General features: G+C 35.0%; 2 protein-coding genes and 1 long non-coding RNA gene across 5 annotated transcripts in view; 2 read left to right on the top strand and 1 right to left on the bottom strand.

Moving 5' to 3' along the window:
- Positions 1–50: 50 nt before the first annotated feature.
- LOC138179269 (lipid droplet-regulating VLDL assembly factor AUP1-like) lies at positions 51–2,313 on the bottom strand. The gene is made up of 3 exons (XM_069111890.1): positions 1,962–2,313; positions 475–1,379; positions 51–400 (listed from the first exon to the last, which is right to left on the bottom strand). The coding sequence occupies exons 1-3, from the start codon at positions 2,000–2,002 to the stop codon at positions 168–170; spliced, it is 1,179 nt and encodes a 392-aa protein (XP_068967991.1). The 5' UTR covers positions 2,003–2,313; the 3' UTR covers positions 51–167.
- Positions 2,314–3,224: 911 nt separating this feature from the next.
- On the top strand, positions 3,225–9,590 carry LOC138179266 (TBC1 domain family member 14). The gene has a single exon (XM_069111887.1). It carries the CDS (start codon positions 3,499–3,501, stop codon positions 5,353–5,355), a length of 1,857 nt encoding a protein of 618 aa, XP_068967988.1. The 5' UTR covers positions 3,225–3,498; the 3' UTR covers positions 5,356–9,590.
- A 296-nt stretch (positions 9,591–9,886) lies between these two features.
- LOC138178842 (uncharacterized) overlaps positions 9,887–26,919 on the top strand; it is a 170,230-nt gene continuing 153,197 nt past the window's right edge. For 2 of the 3 annotated variants that reach the window (XR_011172824.1, XR_011172826.1), the window contains exons 1-2: positions 9,891–10,038; positions 10,248–10,357. This is a non-coding gene — a long non-coding RNA (uncharacterized LOC138178842). Of the gene's footprint in view, positions 10,039–10,247; positions 10,358–26,919 lie in introns of all 3 variants that reach the window. The other variant, XR_011172825.1, reaches the window with a different exon arrangement.

Here is a 26,919-nt window from a genome sequence, read left to right as displayed (position 1 = left end):
TAATAATATAATATTTATGTAAAAGAATAGGACATAAACATATACAGTCGTATTTTTGAAATAAAGTTATATTCACAGTATGTAATAGTAAATACACATACGGCAAAACGTTAGATATTTGTAATCAATAAAGATACAATAACCAGAATAAAACTGTAATGAGAATGTCAGCAGTTTTTAAGTCCATGTTTTTGAATATACCTTTCTCTAGCTTCCCTTAGCATTTTAATTTTTCTTTCCTGGAAGGAAGAAGATCCTACATTACTGTTGTCTTTAACTGTACTTTTTTGTAATTGATTTAGTGATGCTGTTCGTGTAACTGTTTGAGATGAATCTGGAGTATAAGTAACTATGCCATCCAATATATTGGCAATTGTAATATCAACATTGCGTGTTTTTACTGAAATAAAGATTAATGAATTAGAATTAATGTTGAAGATTAAAAGTAATAATAATAATTATTTGTTTACGTACAAAGATCTCTGAGAATCACATTATGCGGGACTAATGGAAGCACTTCACTGACTTGTCGGACCATCCTCTGTATTTCAATGCTATGTATAACTTGTGAAGTTGGAGAATTTCTATTGAACCTCCTACTTTGTGCCTTTTCCATAATATAGCGTTTTTCAAATTCTTTTTTATCTAACACAGTATGAGAACTTGTTTGAAGTCCAAGATTACTTGCTATGTCTTTTTCTACTTCCCGTACTAGTACTTCACAATCTGGATTTTGCTTGATTTTCAGGTACTTAAATATGAAAACTGTATAAGGAACAAACATGAACCAAAAAATATCTATCCATCGTCTAGATGCCAATGAGGTAAGATGAATGGATATAAATTCTGGCCTCCATGCTTTAATTGCGACTGGTTGAACAGATGCTTCTATGGTAAATGGCCAAGAATTGAACTTTAATAAGGCTACACGACTATTGGTTATACCAAATTCAGGTTGTATCGCAATATTGCTATCTGTTGTAGAAAGAAACTGTTTCATATTGGCAATTAGTGCTTCTTTGCTATTCATATCCATTACTTGTAAACCTAGTGCATTGCCCATGGAGGTAGGTAGTTCCCACATAGTAGGACTTAATGCTTGTGTAGCTTTATATAAAGCAAAATGATCCAAAACAGAGACATTATTACTAATTACAATTCTTGCCTGTTTGTCTCTAACTTCACCCTCATTGATCTTTACCATTATACCAAAAACAAAACTAAATCCATGATGTAAAAATGTCCGAAGAGTATTATAATCAGGTAATAGTATTGCAATAAGCCAAAGTTGTAGAGCAATTAATAATCGTAGTGATACAAGTAAAAGACCAACTGGAGTATATAAAAATATAAGTGCAAGACGCCAACCACTGGGAAACCTAAATAATATATTTAATTTTAACATATTATAATAATATTGAAATTAATTATTAATAGTAATACTATTTAAATTAACAAATATGTATATTTAAAATATAAAAATATTCTAATTGACAAATTATTATTTCTACATTATAATTACCATTAATTATTAATAGTAACATTTATAAATAAAAATTGAATGGCTTTTTATATCTGTTATTGTGAAATAAGTAATCATGTGAAACAAAAATATATTTTTAACTGTTCTTATGCAATATATGCTGTTATACATAAAAGGTTTTCCACATATTTCACAAGCTAACATAAAAAGAATATTATGTTTTTGTATTAATAATAATATTGTATATAGAAATCATATTCTTCATATTTCAGTTATAAAATATTATTTAAATAATATTTCACATATTTATATAGTATCCATATGTTAATAACAAAAAATTAATTATTTCAGAATCCCAAACATATATTAATATCAATTATTAATATTAAAAGTTTAATTATATTTGCCATTAAAAAAAATTATGAAAATTAAGTGCAAAAGGTTATTTAAAACCATTGTTTACAACTGATAATATTACCTGCTTTTATCAAATAAGTCCTGAATATCAATTTGTGACATTTCTTACAATAAACATCTGTTATGTTAAAAAATTCACAGTTGACAATTGTATTTCACTGAAATAATCACAATCTTTTACTGAAACTTAACAATGACGTGACTGATATTTGACCTTTTTTAACCTACTTTTCAATAGCTTTTCAATTAATACGAATTTTCGTTTTCGTCAGTTTCTGCAATCAGCTGTTTTGATACAAACGTTCTAGGGATTTTCACTCTAAGATTGAGTACGATGTCCAACTATAAAGTCATGTCATCTTTGGTTATGACATGATACACTATATGTATACATATATACATATAGATAATATTTTCATCGCATTTTCATATGACCTTCGTCGCTTTATAACTATAACTTCGTCACTAGATCTAACTACCTAAAACAAATTTTAATTGCGCTTTGAATAGCATTATTATAAGCTATTTAAAAGTAATAAATATTCAATCACGACTGAAATGGTTTTGAACCATCAACAGTTATGATTAAATATTAATTATAATTTTTCTTATTTTATTTATTTATAATTTTATTCTTTTATTCTATTTATTATTGTACATTCTTTATTCTAATATTAGATTATTATGTTTATTAACATCAAAAATATTTGAGCTTTAAAGTTATATGTATATATGTTTTTATGTTTTATATTATAGGTATAAAACGATAAGCAAAGAAGTAAGGTGTATGTTAATAATATAATATTACGTTAATAAAAATGAAAAAGTTACTGTACGTATATTATTAATTTAACAATGGGAAATGATAATGCAATCACGTGATTTCATACTGTCGCAGTGGTAAGGATCAGTAACCAGGCACGGAACAGTTTTCTTCATAGCTTCTTGTATCATCAAAAAGCTAGAATATTTTTCTTCTAACTAGAATATTACACACGTACAATTTAGAATATTAGTTTATCGTGTATATAAATTAAAGAAAAAATATATAGTTTCTGTTCCTTGTAGTATCGAACGTGTATGTATTTGTCAATTTCAAGCCAGTGTTAAGTTTGGAACACAGTATCACATTATAATTACGTTAAATATTTGTCAATGGTATTATGCCATTTATACCTACGTGCGTCACTGTTTTGGTGTGAAAATTAAATCTACTCTTTTATAATCTCTTGTAATACATCGAATTCAACCAAAAAGAATTACGAATATAATAATTGAAGGCATTTCTTCAAACTACGAATAATCTATTTGCTAAAAATAAAGTTGATAAGGTAATTGTCACCTATCTACAGAAATTCCTATAATGTAAGAACTATGCCAAAAGGAACAGATTTTATATGTGGGTATTATTCCATCGCAACATCGATATATTTGAGAATATTAATGATGTGTATATATAACACTATTAAAATGTAATGAAAAAATATGCATAAATACAAATCTATAGATATTGGATATGAGAACTTGATTTCTTATTGGTTTCTCCTGATTGGAAAAACATTTAATATATCGATAAGGTTAGGAAACGGGCGTCAATCATGAAGAATCCTGTATCTAATCATTTAAATGGAAATAATCATCATTCATCACAAAATGTACCTCCATGTATTGTGTCTCGTTATGGAAATATGTCTAACAATTATCAAGTATTAAAAGTTGCCGGACGAGATTCTAACTGCTACATTGCAAATAATATTGTTCGAAAAATTGGCAAACAACAATTGGTGTCATTGAATGGAAGTTCTATATCCTGTAATAGTGTGAATATCAATGAAGCTTTGGCATGCGATGTAGCTTCTGTGCCTGCTGTAAAAACTAAGGCATTATGTGTCCATATTCGAGAAAATAAATGGTACGATGCTGGTAATGTAGTTTCTGTAGGAGTTGCTGGAACTAGCTTAAATCATGCATTGGAAAGTATGTCTTTAGCTTATAATCCCACTACAAAACAAATATATTCTTTAGAGGAATCAAATGAATCACAGTTGGATACTAAATCTCAATATCTAGATTCTCCTTGCGATTATAAGGAAGAATCTTTAAATGACAATTTCAAGGTTGATGAAGATAAATATACAAGACTGGAAAGTGGTAGTGCAAACAGTAGTCCTAGAAATAGTCTGCCACGTTCTTGTAGCAGTACAGTGTCTTCCCTTAGTGAAGTCTCTCCTTCTGGAAGTTTCCTGGGTTCTGATGATCAACAAGTTACAGAACGGACTGAGAAGTCTAAGCGTTGGGGACTAAATACTCTTTTCTCAAAGAATGTATTTTCATGGAAAAATAAAGATTCGCAACAATCTACACCTACAGGTAGTCCATCAAGAAATATAGATAAGGTAGGGGGAAGTTTAGCTTTAATACAACAGCCAAGACCAGCTAATCTACCAGCTAAAAATGCAGTTGAAGAAGAACGCCATCGCAAACAGTACAGTGCTATTCTAGAAGCAGCAAGAAAACGGGAATTAAGGGAAGAAAAAGAACGTAAACATCAAAGAGAATTGCAACTTAAAGAAGAAGAGAGATTAGCAGAGGATTCTCATACTTGGAATGTACACATTCTTCCTAAATTTGAAAGTGTTAAAAATACAAAAAAGGTACGTGAATTATGGTGGCGTGGTCTTCCACCTAGTGTTCGTGGCAAAGTGTGGAAACTAGCAATTCCAAATAATTTAAATATAACAACACATCTTTACAATATATGTTTGGACAGAGCAATATCAAGTCCTATAAGTGAAACATTAGCTGCAATCAAATTAGATGTATCTCGTACTTTTCCTACTTTATGTGTCTTTCAAGAAGGTGGACCATTATCTAATAGTCTTCAAGGTATTTTAGCAGCCTATGCAGTTTATAGGCCTGATGTAGGTTACGTACAAGGTATGAGTTTTGTGGGTGCAGTGTTATCATTGAACATGGAACCTCCAGATGCCTTTACCTGCTTTGCTAATTTATTAAATCATCCCTGTCACAGATCTGCTTTTACATTAAACCAGAAACAGATGGATATTTATTACAAGGTATATTCTAGCGCACTTGCACATAAGCTACCAAAAATTTTTTCCCATTTTACAGTAGCTGGTCTTAGCCCAGATTTATATTTGTTAGATTGGTTATATACTATATATGCTAAGGCAATGCCTCTGGATGTTGCATGTAGGGTCTGGGATGTTTTTCTTAGAGATGGGGATGAGTTCCTTTTTAGAACAGCACTTGGTGTGTTGCACTTGTATCAAGAAGAACTATTAAAGATGGACTTTGTACATGGAGCACAGTTTCTTACTAGGTTGCCAGAAACTTTACAGGCAGAGGCTTTATTTAACAGTATTAGTCAAATGTCTACTACTGTTGGAACAACAACGTTCCAACAAATGTTAGTTCAATTTTCTTCATTGTAATTTTGTGAATTATGATGAAGGATATAGAAAGGTAGCCATATTTAAAAAACAAAAAGAACGAATCTCAAATACTATTTTTGTTATTGTGATTAGTAAAAGATATTTTCTATGCTGAAAATTTAAATATTATTTATATAAATTTAAAAAAGTACATATATAAAAGTTTGCATAAATTTCACATAATTTTAAAACATAATTCATTCTGTTTTTCTAAACGAGCATTAGAAATTTCCCAAAAAGTTTTATTTACAATAAATATTATTGTGATTCAATTTGTTTTCATAATTAATATACAAAGAAGATGATCTTGTATTAAATTTTACTACATGAATTACAATACTGAAAGATATGATGTACTATTTCATACATTTAAAACATAAAGAAAGCAAGAGCTTCCCAGAAAATTGTAAACATATTTTAATAAGTTAATTGTGTAATAAACAAGGTATGTAAATGTATTCTGCTATTAAATAAAAAAAAGGCGAAATGTGCTATATTGAAGGATAAAATTGGACATAAATTTGATAAATATATATATAATATATATTTTATATTTCCAAATAAAAAATTGAGATATATATCATTTCTAAGATACTTTTATGGAACTTTAAAAAAACAAAATTATTAATGTCTGAGCTTAACTCACTTTTTATATTTGCAATATTTCATTGAAAAACAAAATTCATATATTTCTTATTTTTGTTGTATAATTACAATGTGAAAATATTTTCACAATTTCATTATTACATATTTTACAAATACTGATACATACATGAAAGTATGCTATGATATATTATATTGCACTATAATTTCATTACTTTAAAGTATCTATCATAGATACTAGATCTCAACTGCAACGTACACCTTAAAAAATACTCTGATATACATTTAAGTATACTTATTGCAATCAGGCAGAATATTACATACTCTCGTATTATTATAAATAAGCAGAATGTTAATTGAAAATGTCTGAATACTTATATTAATAGTAAATGCATTAATAAATATAACATAAATAATAAAATTATGTGCCACATAATACATATATACGTATATCTAAAAAAAAATACAGTTAATTTCAAGCGATCTTGGATTTAAAAGCTGACTGGTGCAAATACAACTGTTGAAAGGCAAATAAATAATTAAGCTATTTTTTTCAGATACATGATTTAATGTACAACATTATATCAATACATCTTCTAAGCTTTATGATACTCAATATATGTAAGACAATTGTCCATCAAGTGTAAATTAAGAGATATAATTTCATTATACTTTCATAATATGTAATAGCAAATTAATTGTGGTAAAATCTGTATGATGGATTAAGCAATCTCTAAAAGTAAATAATATCAAGAATAAAATTATATCAAGATTTTTGTCTATTTAAAAAGTAATATTTCAAGAATTAATTATAAAACTCAATAATATCTATTTACAATAATTTTATTCATAAAATCCTTTTTTGTTTTGTTTATTGTTGTAATAGATTACATTTTATTTATTCATATATGTACAAATTAATGATGCAAAGTGTAAGCAATGTCTCTAGTTTTATTATATGCACAAGAAGACAGTAAATAGAAAGTTGCAATATTAGTATCAATTTAAATAATTCGAACATTCATTTATTATTAATTAATATATATTTTATTTGCTATAGTCTTATATAATACAAGATCTTGTCCTTTAAGTGGCCTTTATAATAAGAGGAATATATTCAAATTTAAGAGTTTATAATTTTTCTAATTATTAAGCTTCATTATATATAAAAGTTTCAAAAACATATTTTTTTACAACTTAGCTATTGTAAGCTTATTGTATGTGCTTGTTGTATAATGTTTCGTTTTCGTCTTCGTGTTATACTTTCCGTTTGAATCGTTTAAAGTAATAATATACTGAAAATAGAACGCAGAATATGATATAGCTAATGTCAGTGTTAACTGAATTATTCCATTTTATTATATAAACATTTCCAAATACAAGCACATTGCAATAACTTTGCTTATAGCATGGCTTAATGCTTTAGATAGAATTTGAACGTTATACAAACTAGTTATCTGAAAATATATAATAACATCTAAATAAATATCTTGCGAAATATATGGCAACTAGTGATAACATAAAATATTATAAAATTATATTGTCTGAATAGATTTGGGCTTCTTTTTTTTTGTCTTCTTTTGCAAAAGAAAATCCCAATGAACAACTCGGAATGTGAAGAATAGTGGAAAATTAAATGTAAACTCGGAATCTCTTAAAAACCCGTGATATTCTAATTTTTAATTGACAATACTCTTATTCCATCCACTATTCAGATTGATTGATTACTCAACGGTTTAGCGTTCGCTAATATACATTTACATTACTAAATACAATTGTAAATATAAGCATAAGTTGCAGAATAAAATAGTATGAAACTATACGAAAATGAGCATAATTATATTTCGATAATTTTCTTTTTGTATGTGTATGTAGAAGAACGCGCTCGCACATTTACGTGTAATCGATAAATTCTATTAACGAAGTATATCGATTAAAAAATAATGTTATTAACATACGTACGACATTATGCTAAATGATTATTAGTTTTAATTTCCCAAGAATTATAGTTTAAGGGTCTTTTTACTCAAATTTCTGTTTGTCAAATACTTTGAATTGTTAAATCAGTAATAAATTTATGATATATCGAATATACACATATATAAAATATGTTCGTACTAATGTATTCTTCGTAATCTTTCACGATCTTCTCTCTCTTTCATAAATTAACATACGTATATAATATAACAAACAAGTGCGTGTTTCTATTTCTAAACATATAATGACAACGTGCCAACCGTTTAATGGTTGTACTACTAGAGAACAAATAAATTATCCTCCGTATACATGTCTTACTATCATGTCTTCTATTCTTTTTTCAATTATCACAATAGTTTTAGGTGGTTATCGAAATACATACATTATATTTTCTTTAGGGAATTATATTACCTTACGCCTTCTTAATTACACATCCTATAATCAGATTATAATTACAGAACCAATTAGTTAAATTAGCTTAAATATAGAAAATGGATGTGTGTGTATCGTATGTAAATGTGTTGTAAGCTTGTATGAAATATGTTGAGATACATGTAGGCGTATCTACAAATGTTGTGTAAATATTAAACTTTTATGAAAAATCATATCTTGAATATTTCACATATTATATTTATCTTATTAACGTCAAAGGTAAAAAAACACTAACTTGTTAAGTATCATTTTAAGTATATGCAACTTTCCTGTAATTTATCAGTATTAAAAAGAAAATGCTTCAACGAAACAAATGATCATTTTGTGGAATATTTACAGAAGAATCTCATATATCTGATATTATAATTAAATTTGATGAGTAGACAGATGTTGATATATTGGGAATGAACATATGTGACTATATCTATATTGAAGAGTATCGTTGTCGTTATACCTACACGTATCTTATGCCCTTAATTTCGTTGTTTAACAGAGATTAAGATTAAAATACCTAACAAATGATAAATGATAAAAAAACCAGAATTTTCTGAATGCGAAATTGGATATGAATGAACGAACAGTTACGTATGATCTATATGCGACACTTCTGTGTTCCTTGTCGTTAGTGCCTCTTGATAGAGGAACTCATTGTATATTTTTTACGCGTTTTATCGTGTACATTTACCTTAAGTGCGATATCCTAATATATATTTTGTAAAAAATCGAACTCAGTATTTATTTTGTGAAATGTGCACATCAATAATGATGTAAAACTTGTAGCTAGGGTGTCAGTGTGTTAAGCGACTGTCACGAAATTTTTACACAGACAACTGAATCCCTTCTGCAGGGGCTTAAAAGCTGTCGAAGATGAACAAATTTCAAGTACATATTTAAAAAAATTTCGTAAATAATTTTACTTGAAATTTTCATACTCATGTCTCTTTGAATATATTTAGTACTAATAATATGAAAAATATTTTGTATATAAGGGCGTGCTTGCTTCGAAATTTAAAGGTGAGAGATAAGAAAAACTCAATTCTATTTATTGCAATGGTGTAACAACAGTTTTTATATCGTGTAATGGACGACAGTGAAATTATATAAATGTACGTGTATGTTATACTCTAAATGATGCCAGCGACATATCTCAATGGATCATTTTTGTTCGCATACGAATAAATTACACTTTAAAATATTACCTGTATATATATTTTTTCAGATTTCAACCTATATAAACGAGAAATATTTTAATTAATATGTTTTCGAAGTATTTCTTTTTCAATTCCTCAAATTTATATTATAAATTTAGTAATTTTGGAAATATACTACGATGCAAACGTAGAAAGGGGAAGAAGATTATAATATCGTAAGTTATAGATTTTGCTAATTTTACTCTTTACTACTTATAAAATACATTGTATTAATAGTTTGTATTAATAGTTAATTGTATTAATAGTTTTAAATGTCGCCAAAATTTGAAAGAAATATACGGGATGTAAAGATTCAGCATTTCTGCAATAGATGGCAGCACCTTCAACTATGATCAAGGAATCGGTCACAGTTGCACGCGTGTATTCGCTTGTGTAAAATTTCATTTTATGTAATTATCTTAATTTTCATGTTAATAAGGAATAGTTTATCAGAAAGAAACATCTACTTTTTTCTTTACATGTAAGTAAACCAGAACTAACGTCTAGGCTATTTACTATTTACAGCATCGTTTAAAAATTTACATGCTATAGCGTGTAATTTCGAATTCATTTTACCGCTATTTATGAATATAGATTGTAACATATACTTGTAACAAGCTGTAATCAATAATATCTTCATTAAGAAAGCATGGTCATCATTGTTTCTCAGAAATAATTCATTTTTGACAGACAAATTTGCAGAAAAAGGTGCAATAAGCTTCGTACACAATATTGCCTGTAATCTAAACAAAAGACAAAAGTTTTTAACCTTCACGTCGCTTCGATGGAGAATGTTGCACGTAAGTCAAACACAAACACATACTTCTACGTACATATTTACTCCAATTTATCGTAGCAGTATAGATATTCGATATGACATTGTTCGTCGGCGCGGCGGCATGTCGTAAGATACGTATTCCCAATTATCTCTCATCGGGAGAGCAATTCATCAATTATTCTCCCCGTGACGAATATGCATAAAGTATCTTGTCAGCGATGATTACAAACACGCGGTATGTATATATTACTCGAGCTTGAACCGCACGATGATTTAGCATATCCCTATACGAGTTTTGCCCCTGCAAAACAATGTTAGCTTCAAGTCATGGGGATTTCAGACTCTACAGTTAGGAACGAAGTCAATAAATTAGGGGAGATAATCCCATCCAGAATGAAGTATGATTTAACATAAAGTAGGCTAGAAGCCTACATCACTAGTGACGTGAGCATTTAGGCAGTGAACGTTAAACGGATTGGACCTGTGCAAACTCTTTCCCTAACCTCTCTTATTTTATTCTGAAGCATAAAAAATGGCGAATGTTTTCGAAATTAACATGTTCGAGTTTCAAACTAGGTCGAATGGAGATCAAATGATAGCTTATATCGTTAAGCATTTGAGTATGGATGTGTGGGTCTGTTTAATGATTTTTGTATTAATTGATAATTATGGAATTTGGAGATTTTTTCCAATTTTTGTTTGTTTAATCGTAATCATTTTTTTCTTAGAGCTTTATTTTAGCATTAATACAAAAAGTTAATCGAGACAGTACGAGAAATTAATATATTTTTTATTATTTTATTAAGAAGGCGTTAAATTTTTAAATTTTTCATCATTTCGCAAAAATAGATAAAATAAGAGTCAAATAATCAAGATTGGAAGAAGTTATTAGACATACTGCATAATTATCAATGAATTACACTACTTACTACTTAATCGCACTAGTCATTTACATTTATTGAACAAATTTCTACTGTAGTAATAATTTGATTATAAATTTCAACATTGAAAATACTAGACGATAGATGCGATATTTCTTTCGCGGTGGTTCGATTCAAAGTAGAGCGCTTATTCTTACGTTTTTATTGAGCTATGAAAACACATTCTTACATTTATCGATGCTCCATGCTTAGAGTCTCAGTGTTTCCACATCTTTTTTTCTCCCGGCTGATACTGAAGAGAGACGAGTATAAACTGTTTTCGTACGCACGACTATAAAGCGGTGCCATGCTTTAAGCAAATATCCGGCTGCCTACTTGGATATTCGTGGCTGGTTCGGTACAGAGGAGGAATAGCCAGGCCAAAAATGTGTTTGTTGCTGCTAAGAACGAAGACGAATAGGCACGAGTTGAACCATAGAGGCATAAACCAATCAGTCTAATAGAATCTCCCCTGTTGCCTATCGAATGATTCATAGGACGTCGCATGGGAAGCGAATTTATTAATAAGAGGCAGTCAGCCATGCCACCAGACCGGCTCCGAACTGATTCGTCACTATTACATGGGCTCTGACCCAGCGATCTTAACATCCACCGCTAATTGGTCGCCGTGAACGCGTTTCAGCTGCTGATTTATTGTACCAATAAATAGTCACGTTCTTCTTTCGTTTTTCATCTCTGTTCTTCTTCCATACGCGTGTGAGATGAACTGTTAACAACTGTTGGATGAAGATTTAACGAAACATAAGGAAGAACTCTAGAATGCTGTTTCGCGAAAGAAGTGTATTATAGTATAACGATGGTTGGTTAGCTGTATACATGCGATTACGTTGTTTTGCAAACAAGGGACAAACGATTTGTCATGCATTATACGTTCCCGCGGAGTTTTATATGGCTAGACGGATAGATTAAAACACTCGATGTTATTTTGCTCTCCGACTGTTATAGATGATCGTCAATTTTCGAGTTGATATCAAATATGTATACAATTATCTGCGCTATGAATTATCTCGTCGAATATCCGAATAGAACGTGCGTTAATTATGTACTTGTTGTTTCGAGAAGAAGATTTGAATAAATTGAAATCATTTAGCGATTTGTTGAATTAAATAGGTTAAATAATATGTATGGAAATGTATCTATATTTTTCGAATTTTATTTTATTTAGTTATAACGTTACCAGTGTATTTTATTATTGTATTATTCTACTGATATATAGATATTTTCAGTGTCTGATGGAATTATTGGTTTCTAGTTTTCAAATCAAAGCAAGAAACTGTGATCGATTATAATTCTGTTTCTTATGACTAAACCGCAGATGTTTATGTATTTTTGGGAACTTTAAGATTTCAAAAATCTACAGGATGCATATAATGCGCAAAAATATATAAAATATTTAAAGTAAAGTACTTATATCTATTATTATTGATATTGATATTGCTATTCAATTTTATACAATATAAGATGAGATATTCTTGGAATACTCGTTACGACTGAATGTTTTTTCAATTCAATCAATATTCTGGGTGCCGGAAAAGATAGTCTTTTTAATTTCTGCCACAATATACGTTGGCTTAGATGTTCCATATTATATTAAATACATTGTAACAATATATTTACACAGTTATATCATATGTGGTTAAAGTATAGAGCCATACCAAATACCATACAGTAGGATATCACCTACGTATACAATAACAAATACAATTTAATCTGAGTGAGAGCTGTATGTACGATGGAGAACATGCCACGTGCTATCTCAAACACGTCGTTCTCGAGGTATCTCGAAACGCAATCTCGCAGTTCCTTCGAAACTGCTTGCTATATTTTTCGGCGAATACCGTCCTCTTTTTTGTTACGAAAGCAAATGCACGGAAGTTTTCAAAGTAAGTATTAATGCCAGGAATATGGGATGCACTTATTTATTCGACTGTTACATCAGGATTTACGTAACCGCGTCGGACACTGGAACGCATTATTACGGTTAAAGCAGGTCTATGAGTATTTGAGGGAATCATGAAGGGAACAGAGAAAGAGGAACAGAACGCACGGTGAAAACATAGCCAAAGAGAGAAGAAGAGAGAGGGCAAAGAGACGTTACAAGCGCAGTGGATGTGCAACTTCTTGCGCAAGAGGTGCTCTGCAGTGATTCATCATTGTTACCAGGAATATTGGGATATATATCGGGAAGGTCCCTCGGGCTGAAAGCAAATGGAGTAGACAGGGGTCTATACCCTCCATCTACTTAAATGCCCCTACATTCCACCGATATAGGGTACTTACGCGATCCCCGTTCCCTGCAGTTTTCTGATTAAACTACGTCGATTTCCATAAACGGAGCGCACTTTACGCGAGACTTCACACGATTGACTTTATGCTCCTCATCGTCTATATTAATCCTTTCTCCAGCTTCGGTTATCGAACAACACGAAGAACCAACCTGGATGCATCAGGAAATCGTAGTTGGCATACATAATGGAATTTTCGTCGAATTTGAACGAATCATCCATTTTAATCTCTAAATGGATGCATTTTGGACGATATACAGATACTATGAAATAGATCGTGGAACGAAACATGTTAGGTATGGAATAGAAGACGATATTTCGAAGTAGTTTTACTTCTTTTTCGTTTCATTACGCTTGCTGCATTCTTCTGGTCGTCTTCGATCCAACAGTATTTTTCTAACATTAGAAACTATCTCAAGATTGAATAAAACATGAACAAGTTCTTACCGGTATATCAGATTCCTCTCCTTTTAATTCTAAGTGAAACATCTACTTCGTATTACAAATTCTTTTTGTTTGTTATGACGAAAGCGATATAAATAAAATGAGATTCAGTTACACATAGAAGTGAGATTTTATCGTAACATTGAATATATGAGTAGCTTTTTCGTGTTAAAATTCCACGATATTTATTTGTCTTTATAAAATTTCCAAATTAGACAATAATTCTCAAGGATTTTAACAATTATCAAATAATTGTCTGAGGTTTATCTCACTCTCTGTAAATGTTCTGATACTTGGCAGCAAAATCGAAATACTTATAAAATTTCGATGACTGCAGGATCGCATTGCAAACATATTACAAGCGCCAAATAGTTTTTCCATCAACTTTATTAGTACATAATCTGACGTATATCGTGCTTCGTATCGTGCACGATGCAAGAACTTCTTCCGGATTTTTAACGAATCTGCCTCTGGTCGACTCGAACGCAGCTGTAATCTTTCGCGGTTCCAGCCTCCAATCTGTCATCGTGGTATCTACCTTCACCGCGTGCGGAATTTCATCAAACGAGAACTGTATAAAAATAACAGGCGCGGAGAACGTGCGCCATATGCGAAACGACATGTGGTAGAGGGGCAGAGGGTCAACAATGTCACTGAGACGTCGTCTTCCCTAGAAGAATGTTGAAGAAGGGTGCTCCATGTTCGTGCAGCACCTGCCTGCCTCGAGGTGAGACTTCGACTCCGAACTCTTCGAATCTTTCTTCGGAAAAGGGATTATCCTTCCTCTGTTCTCTCTTTTTCATCGTGATGGTGGTTAGCTAAAGTGTAACGCGACGATCAAACGTTCTCCTGGTTGTCGTTTATGCCCCGTCAAAGAGAATTCTTCTTCAGATTGATGGTGTGCGTGCACGAGATCCTTTCGTGCGCAAGAATTTGCTTCGAGAACGCACGCGTGTATCAGAAGTTTCCCGCCATCGTATGATTTTGCTGCACGATAAAGACGAAAGTTTTTTTTTCCGTGAAAGCACAACGAAGGAACCAAGAATTAATAATTTTATTATGAAAAATCCCCGGTGATTCTGTACGTCCTTGCTTGCAGAACTTTGATGCTCGCTATCGTTCGTAACTTTCGCGATAAACCTCTCGTAAATCTGAAACTACCTCGAAGAAAGCTTGTTCCCCATGGTTCTTGCTCGCAGATTTTATATTGAGATCCCCGCGGCTGCAGAATTCTGTCGAAACGATAGAACACGCGTTTCATTTATTATAATAACGAGAACGGAAATCTTGTGCGAGTGTCGTATTTTCTTATCCTACGACGAGAAAGAATATCCAAGAGGGATTGGAGTGGAGGGTGACTTTGACCTACGCTAATACCGAGTAATACAATTAGTCCAAGTCGTCTTTCTTTCTTAACATTGTATAGCTTTCCAGAAACCAGCTCACGTTCTAAGCATGATTAGATCATAGCCTAAGACTGAACGTGAATAACAACGGTGTCCACAAGTTAAACAGCAGTAACAGATAAATAAAATATATTTTCACATTTGTTTCGAACTTTACCAATCTAATCGTGATAGTCGAGTTTCATTACAGTTCCAATGAAATCTCCAAATGTTTCATATAAGACGCATTCGTATATTCGTAAAAGCTTTCCACAAACGTTCTTCGATACTTTCGTGTGGAAATGGAAAGAACGCGAGTCTGCTCGTTCGTTACTTAACCAGCAGCAAAAATCAGAAGCACGAAACGGCACACGATGGTATCATAATCTTGGTGTGGTGAAATAACGAAACCCGTGTTCGGTCTATTACAGTAATGAGAAGCGAAATCCCGCAGTGAAACCATGTTTCTGGTGTCCTAAGGCGAGAAAGAACGTGGAGAAGGGATTGTTGAACGAGGGCAAACCTGCCTGAAGGTAAAGTACCCTTCGGTCCCTACTCGAAAAGGGATTATCCAGGCCCGACTGTATCGGTGGTTTGCCACAGTGTAACACGACGATCAAAGTTCTTGGTGCGTCGTGTCCCGACCTATAAAGGGATCCTCGGTGCCGCAGGCATCGCGGAATCACGAAAATACATAGACACACGTATAGACACGGTTTACAGCGCGCGTAGCCCACGTTTCAGGGCCCACCAGAGAGGGCTGAATCTTGTTATTGTTAGTTATCGCATTAATACTCGACGACGATGACGGTCTTGAGGTATCTGTGTGCGAACATTGCGCGGCCACGTCGCTGTTTTCGATCTAGTGTGCACAGCCATTAGCAACGGACCTGGGGTTGTATAGGCGTCCTGTTCAAACACTTCCTCCGTAGGAATTTGATCCGTCTGTTGGGATCTCTGCCCTGTTCCGGGACCTTGGCAAAGTAGTACATCGGGTATCCGGATTTTCTTCCTTCATAGACACCTCGATAGGTCAGATGATACTGCCGGACGATATTTTCTGATCCACACTCTGCTGCTGGTGAGGTTACTCGCTGATGCATGCAGTTTTTGTAGAGTCTTTACTTGTTTTAAATCAGGTTTCATCATTAATTTGTATGTTTTGATAAAGTTCACGTTGCTATAAATTCATTAAAGTGCCTGTTACTTGTGAATAGCAAAGAAATAAGGGAGGAGCAGTAAAGTAATCATAGAACCTAAGCAGAAATTCCTTTTATCTACTAAATATCGTAATAGGTATTAAACTTTGCATATCTTATATACTGCACAATTATGCGTATTCTGTGCATTCTTGCACTTTTAAATCTCTCATAAGTGCATAAAAATTGGTGGTGTACTTACGAACGATAGTGTACATGCCTATTCAAAAACTATTTAGCGAACGTTTTAAACGTTTTAATCATTCGAATCCATCGATGCTCTAAAAAACAGAAATAAATCAACTCGATAAATCTCATCTCCTTTTTAGAAGTCACGTGCGATTCGAAGGTTCGCGTGCGATAGAGCTTCCCATAATTAGCTTAGGAATTTAGATCAGTGATGTATCGAGGGAGTCGTAATAACGATATCGAGCGATAGCGATAAAGAAGCCGAGGAAATATGGTGCTAGAAAGAAGTTCAAGCCTCAACAAGCATCAAAAACAGAGATAGACGATCCCTGCTCTATAAATCTAGGAACAAAAGCGGTGGGCTGGTAAATGTCAGGATGTCGTCGACGGTGTTTCTCCCGCTGCGTGGCCACGGTGCAAAAGGTATTGATGACGATGGCGACCAAGAGGTCGAGAAGTTAAGGCTTTCCTCCTTAAAAGTCACAGCTGCTCTCACACCTCCGTGACCACGTGGCGTGCGATCTTGTTCGACCGGAAGTGGCTGTGCATACCGCAGTATGTTCAATGTCAAGGACAGCTGTTCTTCTGAAATTGTAATACGGATTTCTTCGGTCCTCGTTCCTTTTTTTTCGTGCACGTACTCGAGAAGCTCGTGTGTAACGTGTCAAGAGTCTTGATCACTTTTCAGGAAGTAATAATATATCACGAGTGGCGTGCGTCTTCCACGAGGAGCAACGGAACGGAAAAGACCGATCCGGGACGATTAACGTCCGCCACGTATCTTGTGTCTTCGACATTACGAAGCGAAAGTTAGATGCTTTTGATACGGGACAGCGTAATTGTCGCGGTCGTGAGAGGAAATTAAGTAAATTAATGTATCGTGTAATCAGAAACAGGGTATCTTATCATCTTCCGTCGCGCTTGTTCCATCAAAAAACGAAAGATAGTAGAGAGTTTCGTTTCCTCCTTATATCATTGCATTCTTGTGAATCTTTTTTTATATTATCTTATTTTATATCGGTGGGAGATATTAAGTGAACGTAAGAATTCTGTCGACTTCGTAAAAGTGTAACAAGTGTATTTTTATGTGTCTACGTATTGTCCATTTAATTTTATTGAACCATTTAATTTAATTTTATTAAAGAACAGCGATTAACGTAAATGACTTCGTAGAAGCGTCTGTTTTATCAATTTTCTCGCAGCTATTAATATGGCTTATATCTAGTAGACAATTCTAATATAGTAACATATATTAAGAAGTTGGCTGTAGTCCAGCAATTAAAGCGTAGACAGAGAAGTGTTCGTTTCTGGAAAGATCGTCGGCCCATTTATTCGTGGGTAAACGTTTCATGTGGTCGACCCTCGACGTGGCTTTTGATAATTGTCTCTCAATGTCTACGACATCTGGGAAATTAGCAAGAGATAATAATTAACGTTTCTCTTTCGCACAAACGATGGTAGAGTTCACAAAGCGTCTTTGGTAGCGAGATCGTGGCTATGCGGAGATCGTACGCGTTCCGTCGTCCTTTGCTCGAACCCTTTGATCCCGTGTTTGTAGATGGAGACCGCCTTACGGGCGTGCACTTGTTATCACTTTGAGTATCAACCTCATTGACGATTAACTTTATTAACGTTATTAAGATAAAACTTTGATACATTTATCCTCGTTAATAATTAACGTCGTTAATGTTTCTCTTCGTTGAAAGATGTCTTAAATGATATAGAAGAATACGTTCGTTTCTAACTTCCAAATTATTAAAGTATTTCATTATGAGACTTTGAGGGTTGAAACATTTTTGTACAGACGGCCTAATTTTGGGAGCCTTGGGAAATTATTACGTACCCATTTTTCAATTTATGAAGTTGATCAAATGTATGCAACGTTTAAACAGCTCATTTATCGTCAAATAGAATATAGTAACTTACAGTGATGGAAAGAAAGTCTTAAAGAACAGATGGAAAACGCGCCATAATCTTGTAAGATGAAATTGTAATTAACAGTAGCAACGAATACACATAATACATACTCCAGAATAAACAACTATTATCAACATAATGAAAACTATCTAGTATCTGCAAAAGTTGCTAATATAACTTGTACACACAAATATTAATTCTAAACTGTCTTCATCCATCATCATACCATCTTTTCAAATATTTATTTAAGCTTCACCTTCAAAATTAGCTTTTTACGTTAAAATAATCTCACGCGTATATCCACAACCCTCAGCCCTGTTCCTTACCATTCGAAACGTGCCCTCTTACCGCACAGTTCATCAAACCCCAATCGAGTTTGCGACTGCATGAGAAAGGGGCTGCAAATGACACACAGCGAACACGCTTATAAAAGAGCAGCGGTACAATAGCGCGACGAAATGCATATTGATACAGCGTGGAGTTGCGTGACGCACGAGTAGATAGGGCACGCGCGTTTTCAAACACCCAGTCGTCGTTTAGATGCGGTTCGGGACTCGTATCCAGGGAAATTAGCGGGCAATAACAATTAGCGTCCTGGTTGACAAACGGCGACTAGCAAAGCTACCATATTTTCACCCCTCCGGATGTTCCATGAAAATCGTTTCTGTGGACCAAGCTCCGCAGTTGGTAGAGAAAAGGATATTGTCCTGGTGGGCTGGAAGCCAGCGGGTGGCTGAGAGCTTCGCCCAACCACACCGGCTACCTTTTGTGCTCGGTTAAATGAAAAGTCATCTCGAATCTATTACTTTCGAGTTTTGCCACTGGCCAGTGTAAATATTTGGTCTTTCGGCCATGGTGTCGCTATGCAGATAGGGAGGATTCCTCTTCTCATTGTTGCCGCTCGATAATTTATGGTCCGCCACCCTCTTTAGTATCTTTTTCTTTCTCTGCTCTTCTGGCCTTCACGTTTCTCCATTTTCGCTCTCTCTTCTACTGTCTTTCAGCCTCACGAATATCTATATAGTATTGGCGTGTGAGTGGGCGTGATCCCCGCGGCGATAATTGTCGGATGGATTCCGGACGAGCAGAAAGCGAACTTTTCGCACTTTTCACGCGATCTTTCAGAGATGGTAGGGCCGCGACGCGTTCACCGCGACGTAGCAGGGGTTGTTCGTTGATTGTGGCGATTGTTCGTTGTCGATTTCGGCGAATCTTCTGCTGGGACGAGGCTTTGTTGGCACATTGTGGCCACGTACCCGATGGCCACGTGGTCTATCTGACGATAGATTTTGGTTTATGGGCGGTTTAGGAATTGGCGGTTTGATTGTCGCCTATAGATGCCCAGAGAATAGGTGTTTAACGATACGGTAAATGGTGGAATTCATTTAGGGAGGCGGGGATGACTTGTACGTGGGTATGAAAGGAAAAGGGAACGTTATTCGAACCTTGTTCTTTTGTACCATCAGTTTGTTCTAGTATACGTTGATACATATAACAATATGTATTTTTATATAGGAAGAATCTGTTCCGAATCTACAATATAGGATAACATTACTATTCAATGATTTAATGAGAAAAATTCAATTCAAAATGAAAAACGTTCTTTCTTATTACATTAAAGACTAACGATATCTCCTAATGTGTAATAAGTTTGATTACTCTGTGCAAAGTTTAAGATTGAATTTCAAGATGTCGGAGCTTGAGTGATTTTGAATTTCAAGTTGTCGGAGCTTGGGCGATCTCAAATAATTCTGGCTATATGAAAAGAGAGGACGAAGGGAAAAGTTAGTGTAGAAATAAACAGTTTCGTTTTCGATCCAACGAAGTCAGAGAGAATGGCGGTGGTTGGAAAGATAACCGGCACAGGAACCACGAAACCGTATGGAAATTCGTGTTTTAAATTAAAGATCCGTAGACAACGCGGAGCGGCGTATAGACAAACAATAGAAACAATGGATGCTTGTTGGTTCTGTACATTGTACGCTGGCCGTACGCGTAGAGACCATTCTTGAGTACACAATGGTTACAAGGTTTTCCAAATAAAAAAAAAGGATTAACAGAAAAAAGAAAGAGTAGAAAGACAGAGTTCGTCATAGCGTGGCGGCGAGAGTGTGTGCTTTGAGATGTTAAAATCGTCCCGCGGCTCGCGGCAAATATTTGGTCGGGAAAGCAAATGTTCTCGACATTATGGGAAGAGCTTTTCAAATAATAATACCATGTATCGACCGAAACGAGACGGGACTCTATACGTTAACGAAATTTCACGCTCATGAGCGTTTAAGAGTTATTCATTCGAGTCGTTTCACGTCACGTCATTGTGATCGACGCCGCGTTATCAAAAGGTACTTCGAGTGCGACAAGACATTTTCATTTCAATATTACAGAAGAAAGACTTGACTACAGAGAAATTTTAATTTGACATGTGCTCCCGTTCGTAAGTGTTAGGATAGACGCGAGTCTCGTATAAAACGTAATAATTGATCGAAATTGTCAATGGAAAGATTAATCGATCGGAATTATGTGGTCGTGATAACGATCCAAGATTTACAGCAAAATTTTGAAAAGTAAAAATAACGAATTAAGTTTGAGACTTGTCATATTTTGCCTATATGATCGTCGCGTAAAGAACGAAAAATGTGACTTATCGTGTGCTTCCTCTGTATCCATTATTTGAGTTCTCCATTTTGCTCCCGTTGCCTTTTATTCGTGATACTAACGTCTCGATTATTTCCCTTCAACTCCACCTTTCGATATCGCCTACGGCATGTCAGCAAAAGTAAACTTTCGAAATTTCTTCGATCCGAGATTGGTAGCTATGTGCTTATCTAGTAGGAGAAAAAATCGGTTATATACGCTTGCAAACTGTACGCGGAGATTCTCTGCATCTTGCTGTTATTCTGCGCGCGGACTTTGTCCTGGAAGTTCAGGGGCCGAGGTTTATAAAGGTAAAGTTCGAGTGAAAGGATAGGCATAGCCTCTCGTTGCTGTTGTTGCAGCTGCCAGCCGGAATTTCGGTGAGAAAACAAAGTTCTTCGAAAAGTAAAACGCCTTGGGGCGCATTGAAACCATTGCCGGGTCCGCTCTGCTTCCCATCGCCGTCGTCAAACTTTATCTTCCATAAATTTATATTCCACTGTGTTTCGTGGCAAGTAGGCGAGGTCTGAGCAGTGACTTCGCGATTCTTTCATCCCCCTGTGTTGTTTGAACGATTTAACCCACCCTTGTCTAGTGGGGTGTACCCGAAATCGTGCGTGTTGTTCTTTGAAAGTGTCGTATCTTTCGCCAAGTGCAATCGTAAAAATTGGATGAAGATTAATCGAATGGAAAACCATATATAATTCCTTGTTCCTTGTAAATTATATTGACTTCAATTTACAACTAGACATATCCATTTCCTAATTATTTGAACTAAGTCGATGTTACAAACGTAGTCAATTTAAATAAAATTAAACATTTTAGTCACAGATATATAGGACCTCTTGCATCGCTTAATCTTCTCAAAAAAAAAAAAAAGAAAAAAGAGAAAGATTAATAGATTAGTAAGACGGAGTAAAAAGAATCGATCGTACCTGCCATAAAGCAATCGATAGAATTTTTCCATATTCATCGTAGTATTTTGATCTAATTTGTAGGAACAGCTAGTTACAGTATTCGTTTGTCATGAAATCATTAGCATACTCCACTATATTCAAATTAATCGTAGATAGTAAAGACTCCAACAATAAGACGATATTTAACTCTTCCGTTTCAATCTGTCGTTACGGTGCTTAACTAGAAAAAAAGGCCGTAACCCAACTCTAGAGTAGAATATCACGTGCCGAGACATATGGTATGACGGAAAAAAATGACCAGATTGCCGTAGCGTGTCGCAAGGGATGGCGTTAGGTGCGAAATTTAATTAGGCTGGCACCTGCTCGTTATTATTTCCATTCTGTCGCACCTGAGCAATTCCTTGGTAATCGATGCTGAACGCTCGAAACGCAACGTGAAACCGCGGACGAGCTGGATGCAAATGAAGCAGGAACAGGGCCAGGCAGCTGCGGATGTTCTTGTCCGAATGCGTCCGAGTGATTTGTATACATATTTGTTGATCATTTGTTCCTGCGCGTTAGCCTCCATCAAAGAGAGATTCTTCAACAATGAATCTCTCAAATATTATTTCAGGATGGTCTTTCGTTCGACTGCGGAAGCGCCTTGAAACTGCGGCCCGATCAAAAACACGGCCACGATTCTCTTTTTCCCCCGCTGAAATACGAGGATTAGTTTCCTGGAACCTCGAGGACGCGTCACACTCCGTCAACTTTCTTCTTCGACGTATTTGAACAGGTTGCCGATGACAACAGCCCATAAAAGAGAGAATTCTGCCTGCGGTCACTTGGTTCGTGAACACCTTGGCTGCTCTCACAAATGTTTTCTGGAATTTTGAGGATCGGTAGGCTATTGATATTTCGTTAGACTTATTAGATGTGTGTCAAATTTCTTTCTGAAAGCATGTCTGCCTCCTCTTTATACTGTTGAAAATACAGTAGTTTTATTTATTTTCAAGAATTTATTTATTACCAGAAATTAATATAAACAATCGCAAGCTTCGAGACAAATTTTGAAAAATGGTGTCTGTAATTGTTAGTCTTTTTCTTGTTTCAACTTGTACGGTTGATAAGTATGTCTTTTGAGTAATCCAGATGATAATTGGTATATATTTTCGGATACACCAGCCATTTGTTTATCCAGCCAGAGATCCCATAAGGGCTATAATCATAAAAAACAGGGGCAGTTTTCCAAGTAAAAAATACTGTAATGTAGACTGAATTGGTTGTGTTTTCCATGAAAAAATGCAATCTTGTGTCTCATAAATCTGAGAGAGGCCCCTAACGTACGAACTACGGAGCAATTTATAAAGCAATTTCCGTTCGGTTCATCGATATATGGTTTGAAACTTCTGCTCGACAGAGAATATGTCCTAACACGGTTCATTTCAGCCAGGCGTCGTCGTTTATTTCTTTTCTTTTTTGTTTGAGAAATGTCTGGCCTCGGTCAAGCGTTGCAGATAACGCTCGTACTTCCGCCACTAGAAAGGTGGTTGTCTGACGGCGAAAGGGAGCGCGGAGAGTGTCCTTTGCGAAGCACGCGAAAAAATCAGATGCAGCGACGCGAAGAGCACGGCCATCGGTCAGCTTTATCTTTCACGTTGGTACGAAAAGGAGTGCCACGTGAAATTTAAGAGCCAGCCAAGCTGTGTCTTGTTTTTAACTCTCTGGGCAGATGGTTGCTCGATGGAATTTACGATGTTCCGCGTACTTGCTAATTTCGCGGCATATTTTCTCGTAAGTTGCGCGCACGTTTCGGTGGCCATATGACGGACGTCTCCGTTACGCTATCGCCACGTGCCTTTAAGCTTTAAAAAGATCGCATCCGAACAACGTATAATTATCAGGGTTGGGCATATGATGTACAGTGACGTGCAGAAATATTGTTTGGGCAGACAAATTGTACACGTTTTGCTTTTTTCTTAGTAGGGCATTTGAGAAATTTCTGTCGATTTTCGAACCGCGAACAAGAAATACGGTATTAGCATGTATGGATATTTATCCATTTCTAGAAAATTGGAACGTACAGAAATGCACACATGTAATATTCGTGAAAAGCGTGACAGACATAGGCAAGAAAAAGAAAATGTGAATTTTGTTAAACGAAAAATGTGTAAAAATTATTACTATAATATTGTACATGTTATTACTTCAAACGAGACAATAATTCTTACAGATTTTAATAATTTCCTAATGATTTTAAATAAAATAATTAATTTTCAAAAGTGCCCTAAAATTTATAAATGGAATTATGACCAAAGACTTGTGCACGTCACTATAAATTCGCTGTAATTCAGGTCACCGATAAGTGTCCAGCTGGTTAGTGGTTCTCGTGATGGTGGTCGCAACACGGAGTTGTTTTAAATTGATAAGGAGTTTTCGACGAATAAAGTAAAATGCAAATCAAACACGTGCGCTCCGTAAGTTATCTCTTATTAACGTGAAAAATGCATCTCTCGTGCAATGCATTATGCGTCGGTTCATCAAGCGCATTTATTTCATGCACCGACTCGTTTCCAACGACGATGAATGCCAGAACAAAACGTACCTGAGGAAATTTCTTCCGTTTTATCGTATTTACCGCACAAGCCGTACGCTCTAACCGTAATAAAAGTCAAAGACGTAAATCTTTTTGCAGTGTTTTTTAATTTTCCTACTACTGTTATTTCAATAAACCTGCCGCTTTTAAAGTTTTAAAGTTTTATTATGCTCACTAGAAATGGTGCGTTTTAACGTTGGAGACGAGAATTGAACGAAATTTGTTTGATGTTCAATGAATTTAAATAGGTTTCATTAGGCCTGATTTTAGATAGTAAATTGTACGATAAGTTGAGGAAAATGGATTGAGGAAGTCTATTTAATATTATAGTGCTTCTGAACGATTCATTTACGTAATATTTCTAGTTAGAAAATATTATTCTGAATTATCGTAGTCGTCAAACGTTTTCAGAAGGATTATTACATTATTGAGATAACGAGTTCTTGAAACTACTATTAAATAATAGTAAGAGCAGTTTTGTTTATTTGTTAATATCGCGATATTATACAATAATTGAAACTTAAAATAGAAGTTCAAACCTTATTATCATCATCATTCTTAAGAGAATGATACACGCGTAACAGAGGTTTTGATGTTCGGCGATATTTCTTCACATCTTGTATATCTCGTTTCGTGGCGGGAAACGGCGAACCTAATATCAATAAATCGGTCTCTGATAGCAAACCAAGTCGTAGTTTCTGTCTCGTTACGCAGGTACGTCCTATGGGATACGTAGTTGGAGGCATAGGAATACCTTGCCAGTTTGTATAGTAGCAGCCCTACTTCCTGGCGCCCCTATTGATCCCCCTTTATCCCGGAGCTCCTAGTCACGACATCGCCAAGAGGCACAGGCAGAACCTCACAGTCAAGGGGGTGATGTTTAATTCAAGTCCAAGCACAATGCTTCCTCAAGAAGCGTCTCTCTCACTTTCCATATAAATTATTCCGTGGTCTCGCATTCAAAGCCCTCCCCGATCTCCTTACCGCCCCTATTCCATCCTCTTTCGTTACGCAAAGGAATGTGCCGAAACGACCTCGCGAAAAAAATCTACGCACCTTTCTGTAAAGTGTCTACCGTTCCGTGAAAAGAGGCTGCCTCTTTGAGGCTCCGCTGCCCGCTGAAAAATTGAGGAACCTGCCTCCCGGAACGGATTTCGAAAGGTATTTGTGCCTAATGGCGGGATACTGATACTCTGCCCCGAGAAGACACTCTTTGTCCGTACGAATTTAAAGAGAAAGCTTCTTCATTTGGAAATTTTCTTTTCGTTAAAGACATTAACGATTCATTCGCGTTATTAACTCCTGCTATATGATTTGTTATTCATCGATAGTTCTGATGCTAAGAAACACATTTCTTATTCGTGACGAGGTACTTGCAGTCTGTCACGCGTGTATCTTGATATTATCAGTGAAAGGATTAATCTATTTTATTTCCATCCGTCTGATTTTCCTTGGGAATATGTTATGCCAGTCTAATATAACCTATTTTCTGAAGATTCTTCGTTTTATTGATCTGATATAAGTGAACTCTATTTAATACAAGATTCATATTCAGTGGACAGTGCGTGATTTATAATACGATTAGCGAGTAACCATTAGTCTTCTCCGAGTACAAACTTGAAAAATCTCAGTACTTCCTTGTACACAAGCGATCTCGTTGATCAAGTATCGGGAATGTTCGCAACAACGTCGATATTCCTCTCTGACCTATGGAGGCCCGTCCTCATAAACAGAAACTCCGTTCTGGAGTAATTTACCTCATCGGCGGCTGGTTGAAAAAATAAAGATATATTTCTTGAGATATTAGGGCGAACCCCATTATTTTCTTTCGACCGCGAAGTATTCGAAATGCAGTTGTTCCGTGAAACTCCGCCTTCTCAGCCAAAAGAGAAAGAGAGAGCTAGATATTCTTTTTGCCAGGGCCGATCAATCTCTCTGAAAATACGGACAGTTATCCAGCCTTCTCTTCGGTCAGGACGTCTTTCGGCTGTACGAAATCCTCTTCAGTGCCGGCTGGCTGGACATTAGTCGCGAGGCATGTCGTATCGGGTCGGGAGATAAGACGTCCGATTTAAGCTCGCGAGAAAGGAAGCCCGCG

This window comes from Bombus flavifrons, chromosome 4 (assembly GCF_040668555.2).
Source record: "Bombus flavifrons isolate JBK064 chromosome 4, iyBomFlav1_principal, whole genome shotgun sequence".
NCBI classification, from domain to species: Eukaryota; Metazoa; Arthropoda; class Insecta; order Hymenoptera; family Apidae; genus Bombus; species Bombus flavifrons.
This window is presented reverse-complemented; position numbering and strand designations above follow the sequence as displayed.

Bases quoted from the DNA above. Each gene is read 5' to 3' on its own strand.
- LOC138179269 (XM_069111890.1), bottom strand. From the start codon at position 2,002: ATGTCACAAATTGATATTCAGGACTTATTTGATAAAAGCAG. The intron at 1,380-1,961 runs GTAATATTATCA...TATATTATTTAG, and splicing joins GACTTATTTGATAAAAGCAG to GTTTCCCAGTGGTTGGCGTC. The intron at 401-474 runs GTACGTAAACAA...TCTTTATTTCAG, and splicing joins TGTGATTCTCAGAGATCTTT to TAAAAACACGCAATGTTGAT.
- LOC138179266 (XM_069111887.1), top strand. From the start codon at position 3,499: ATGAAGAATCCTGTATCTAATCATTTAAATGGAAATAATCATCATTCA.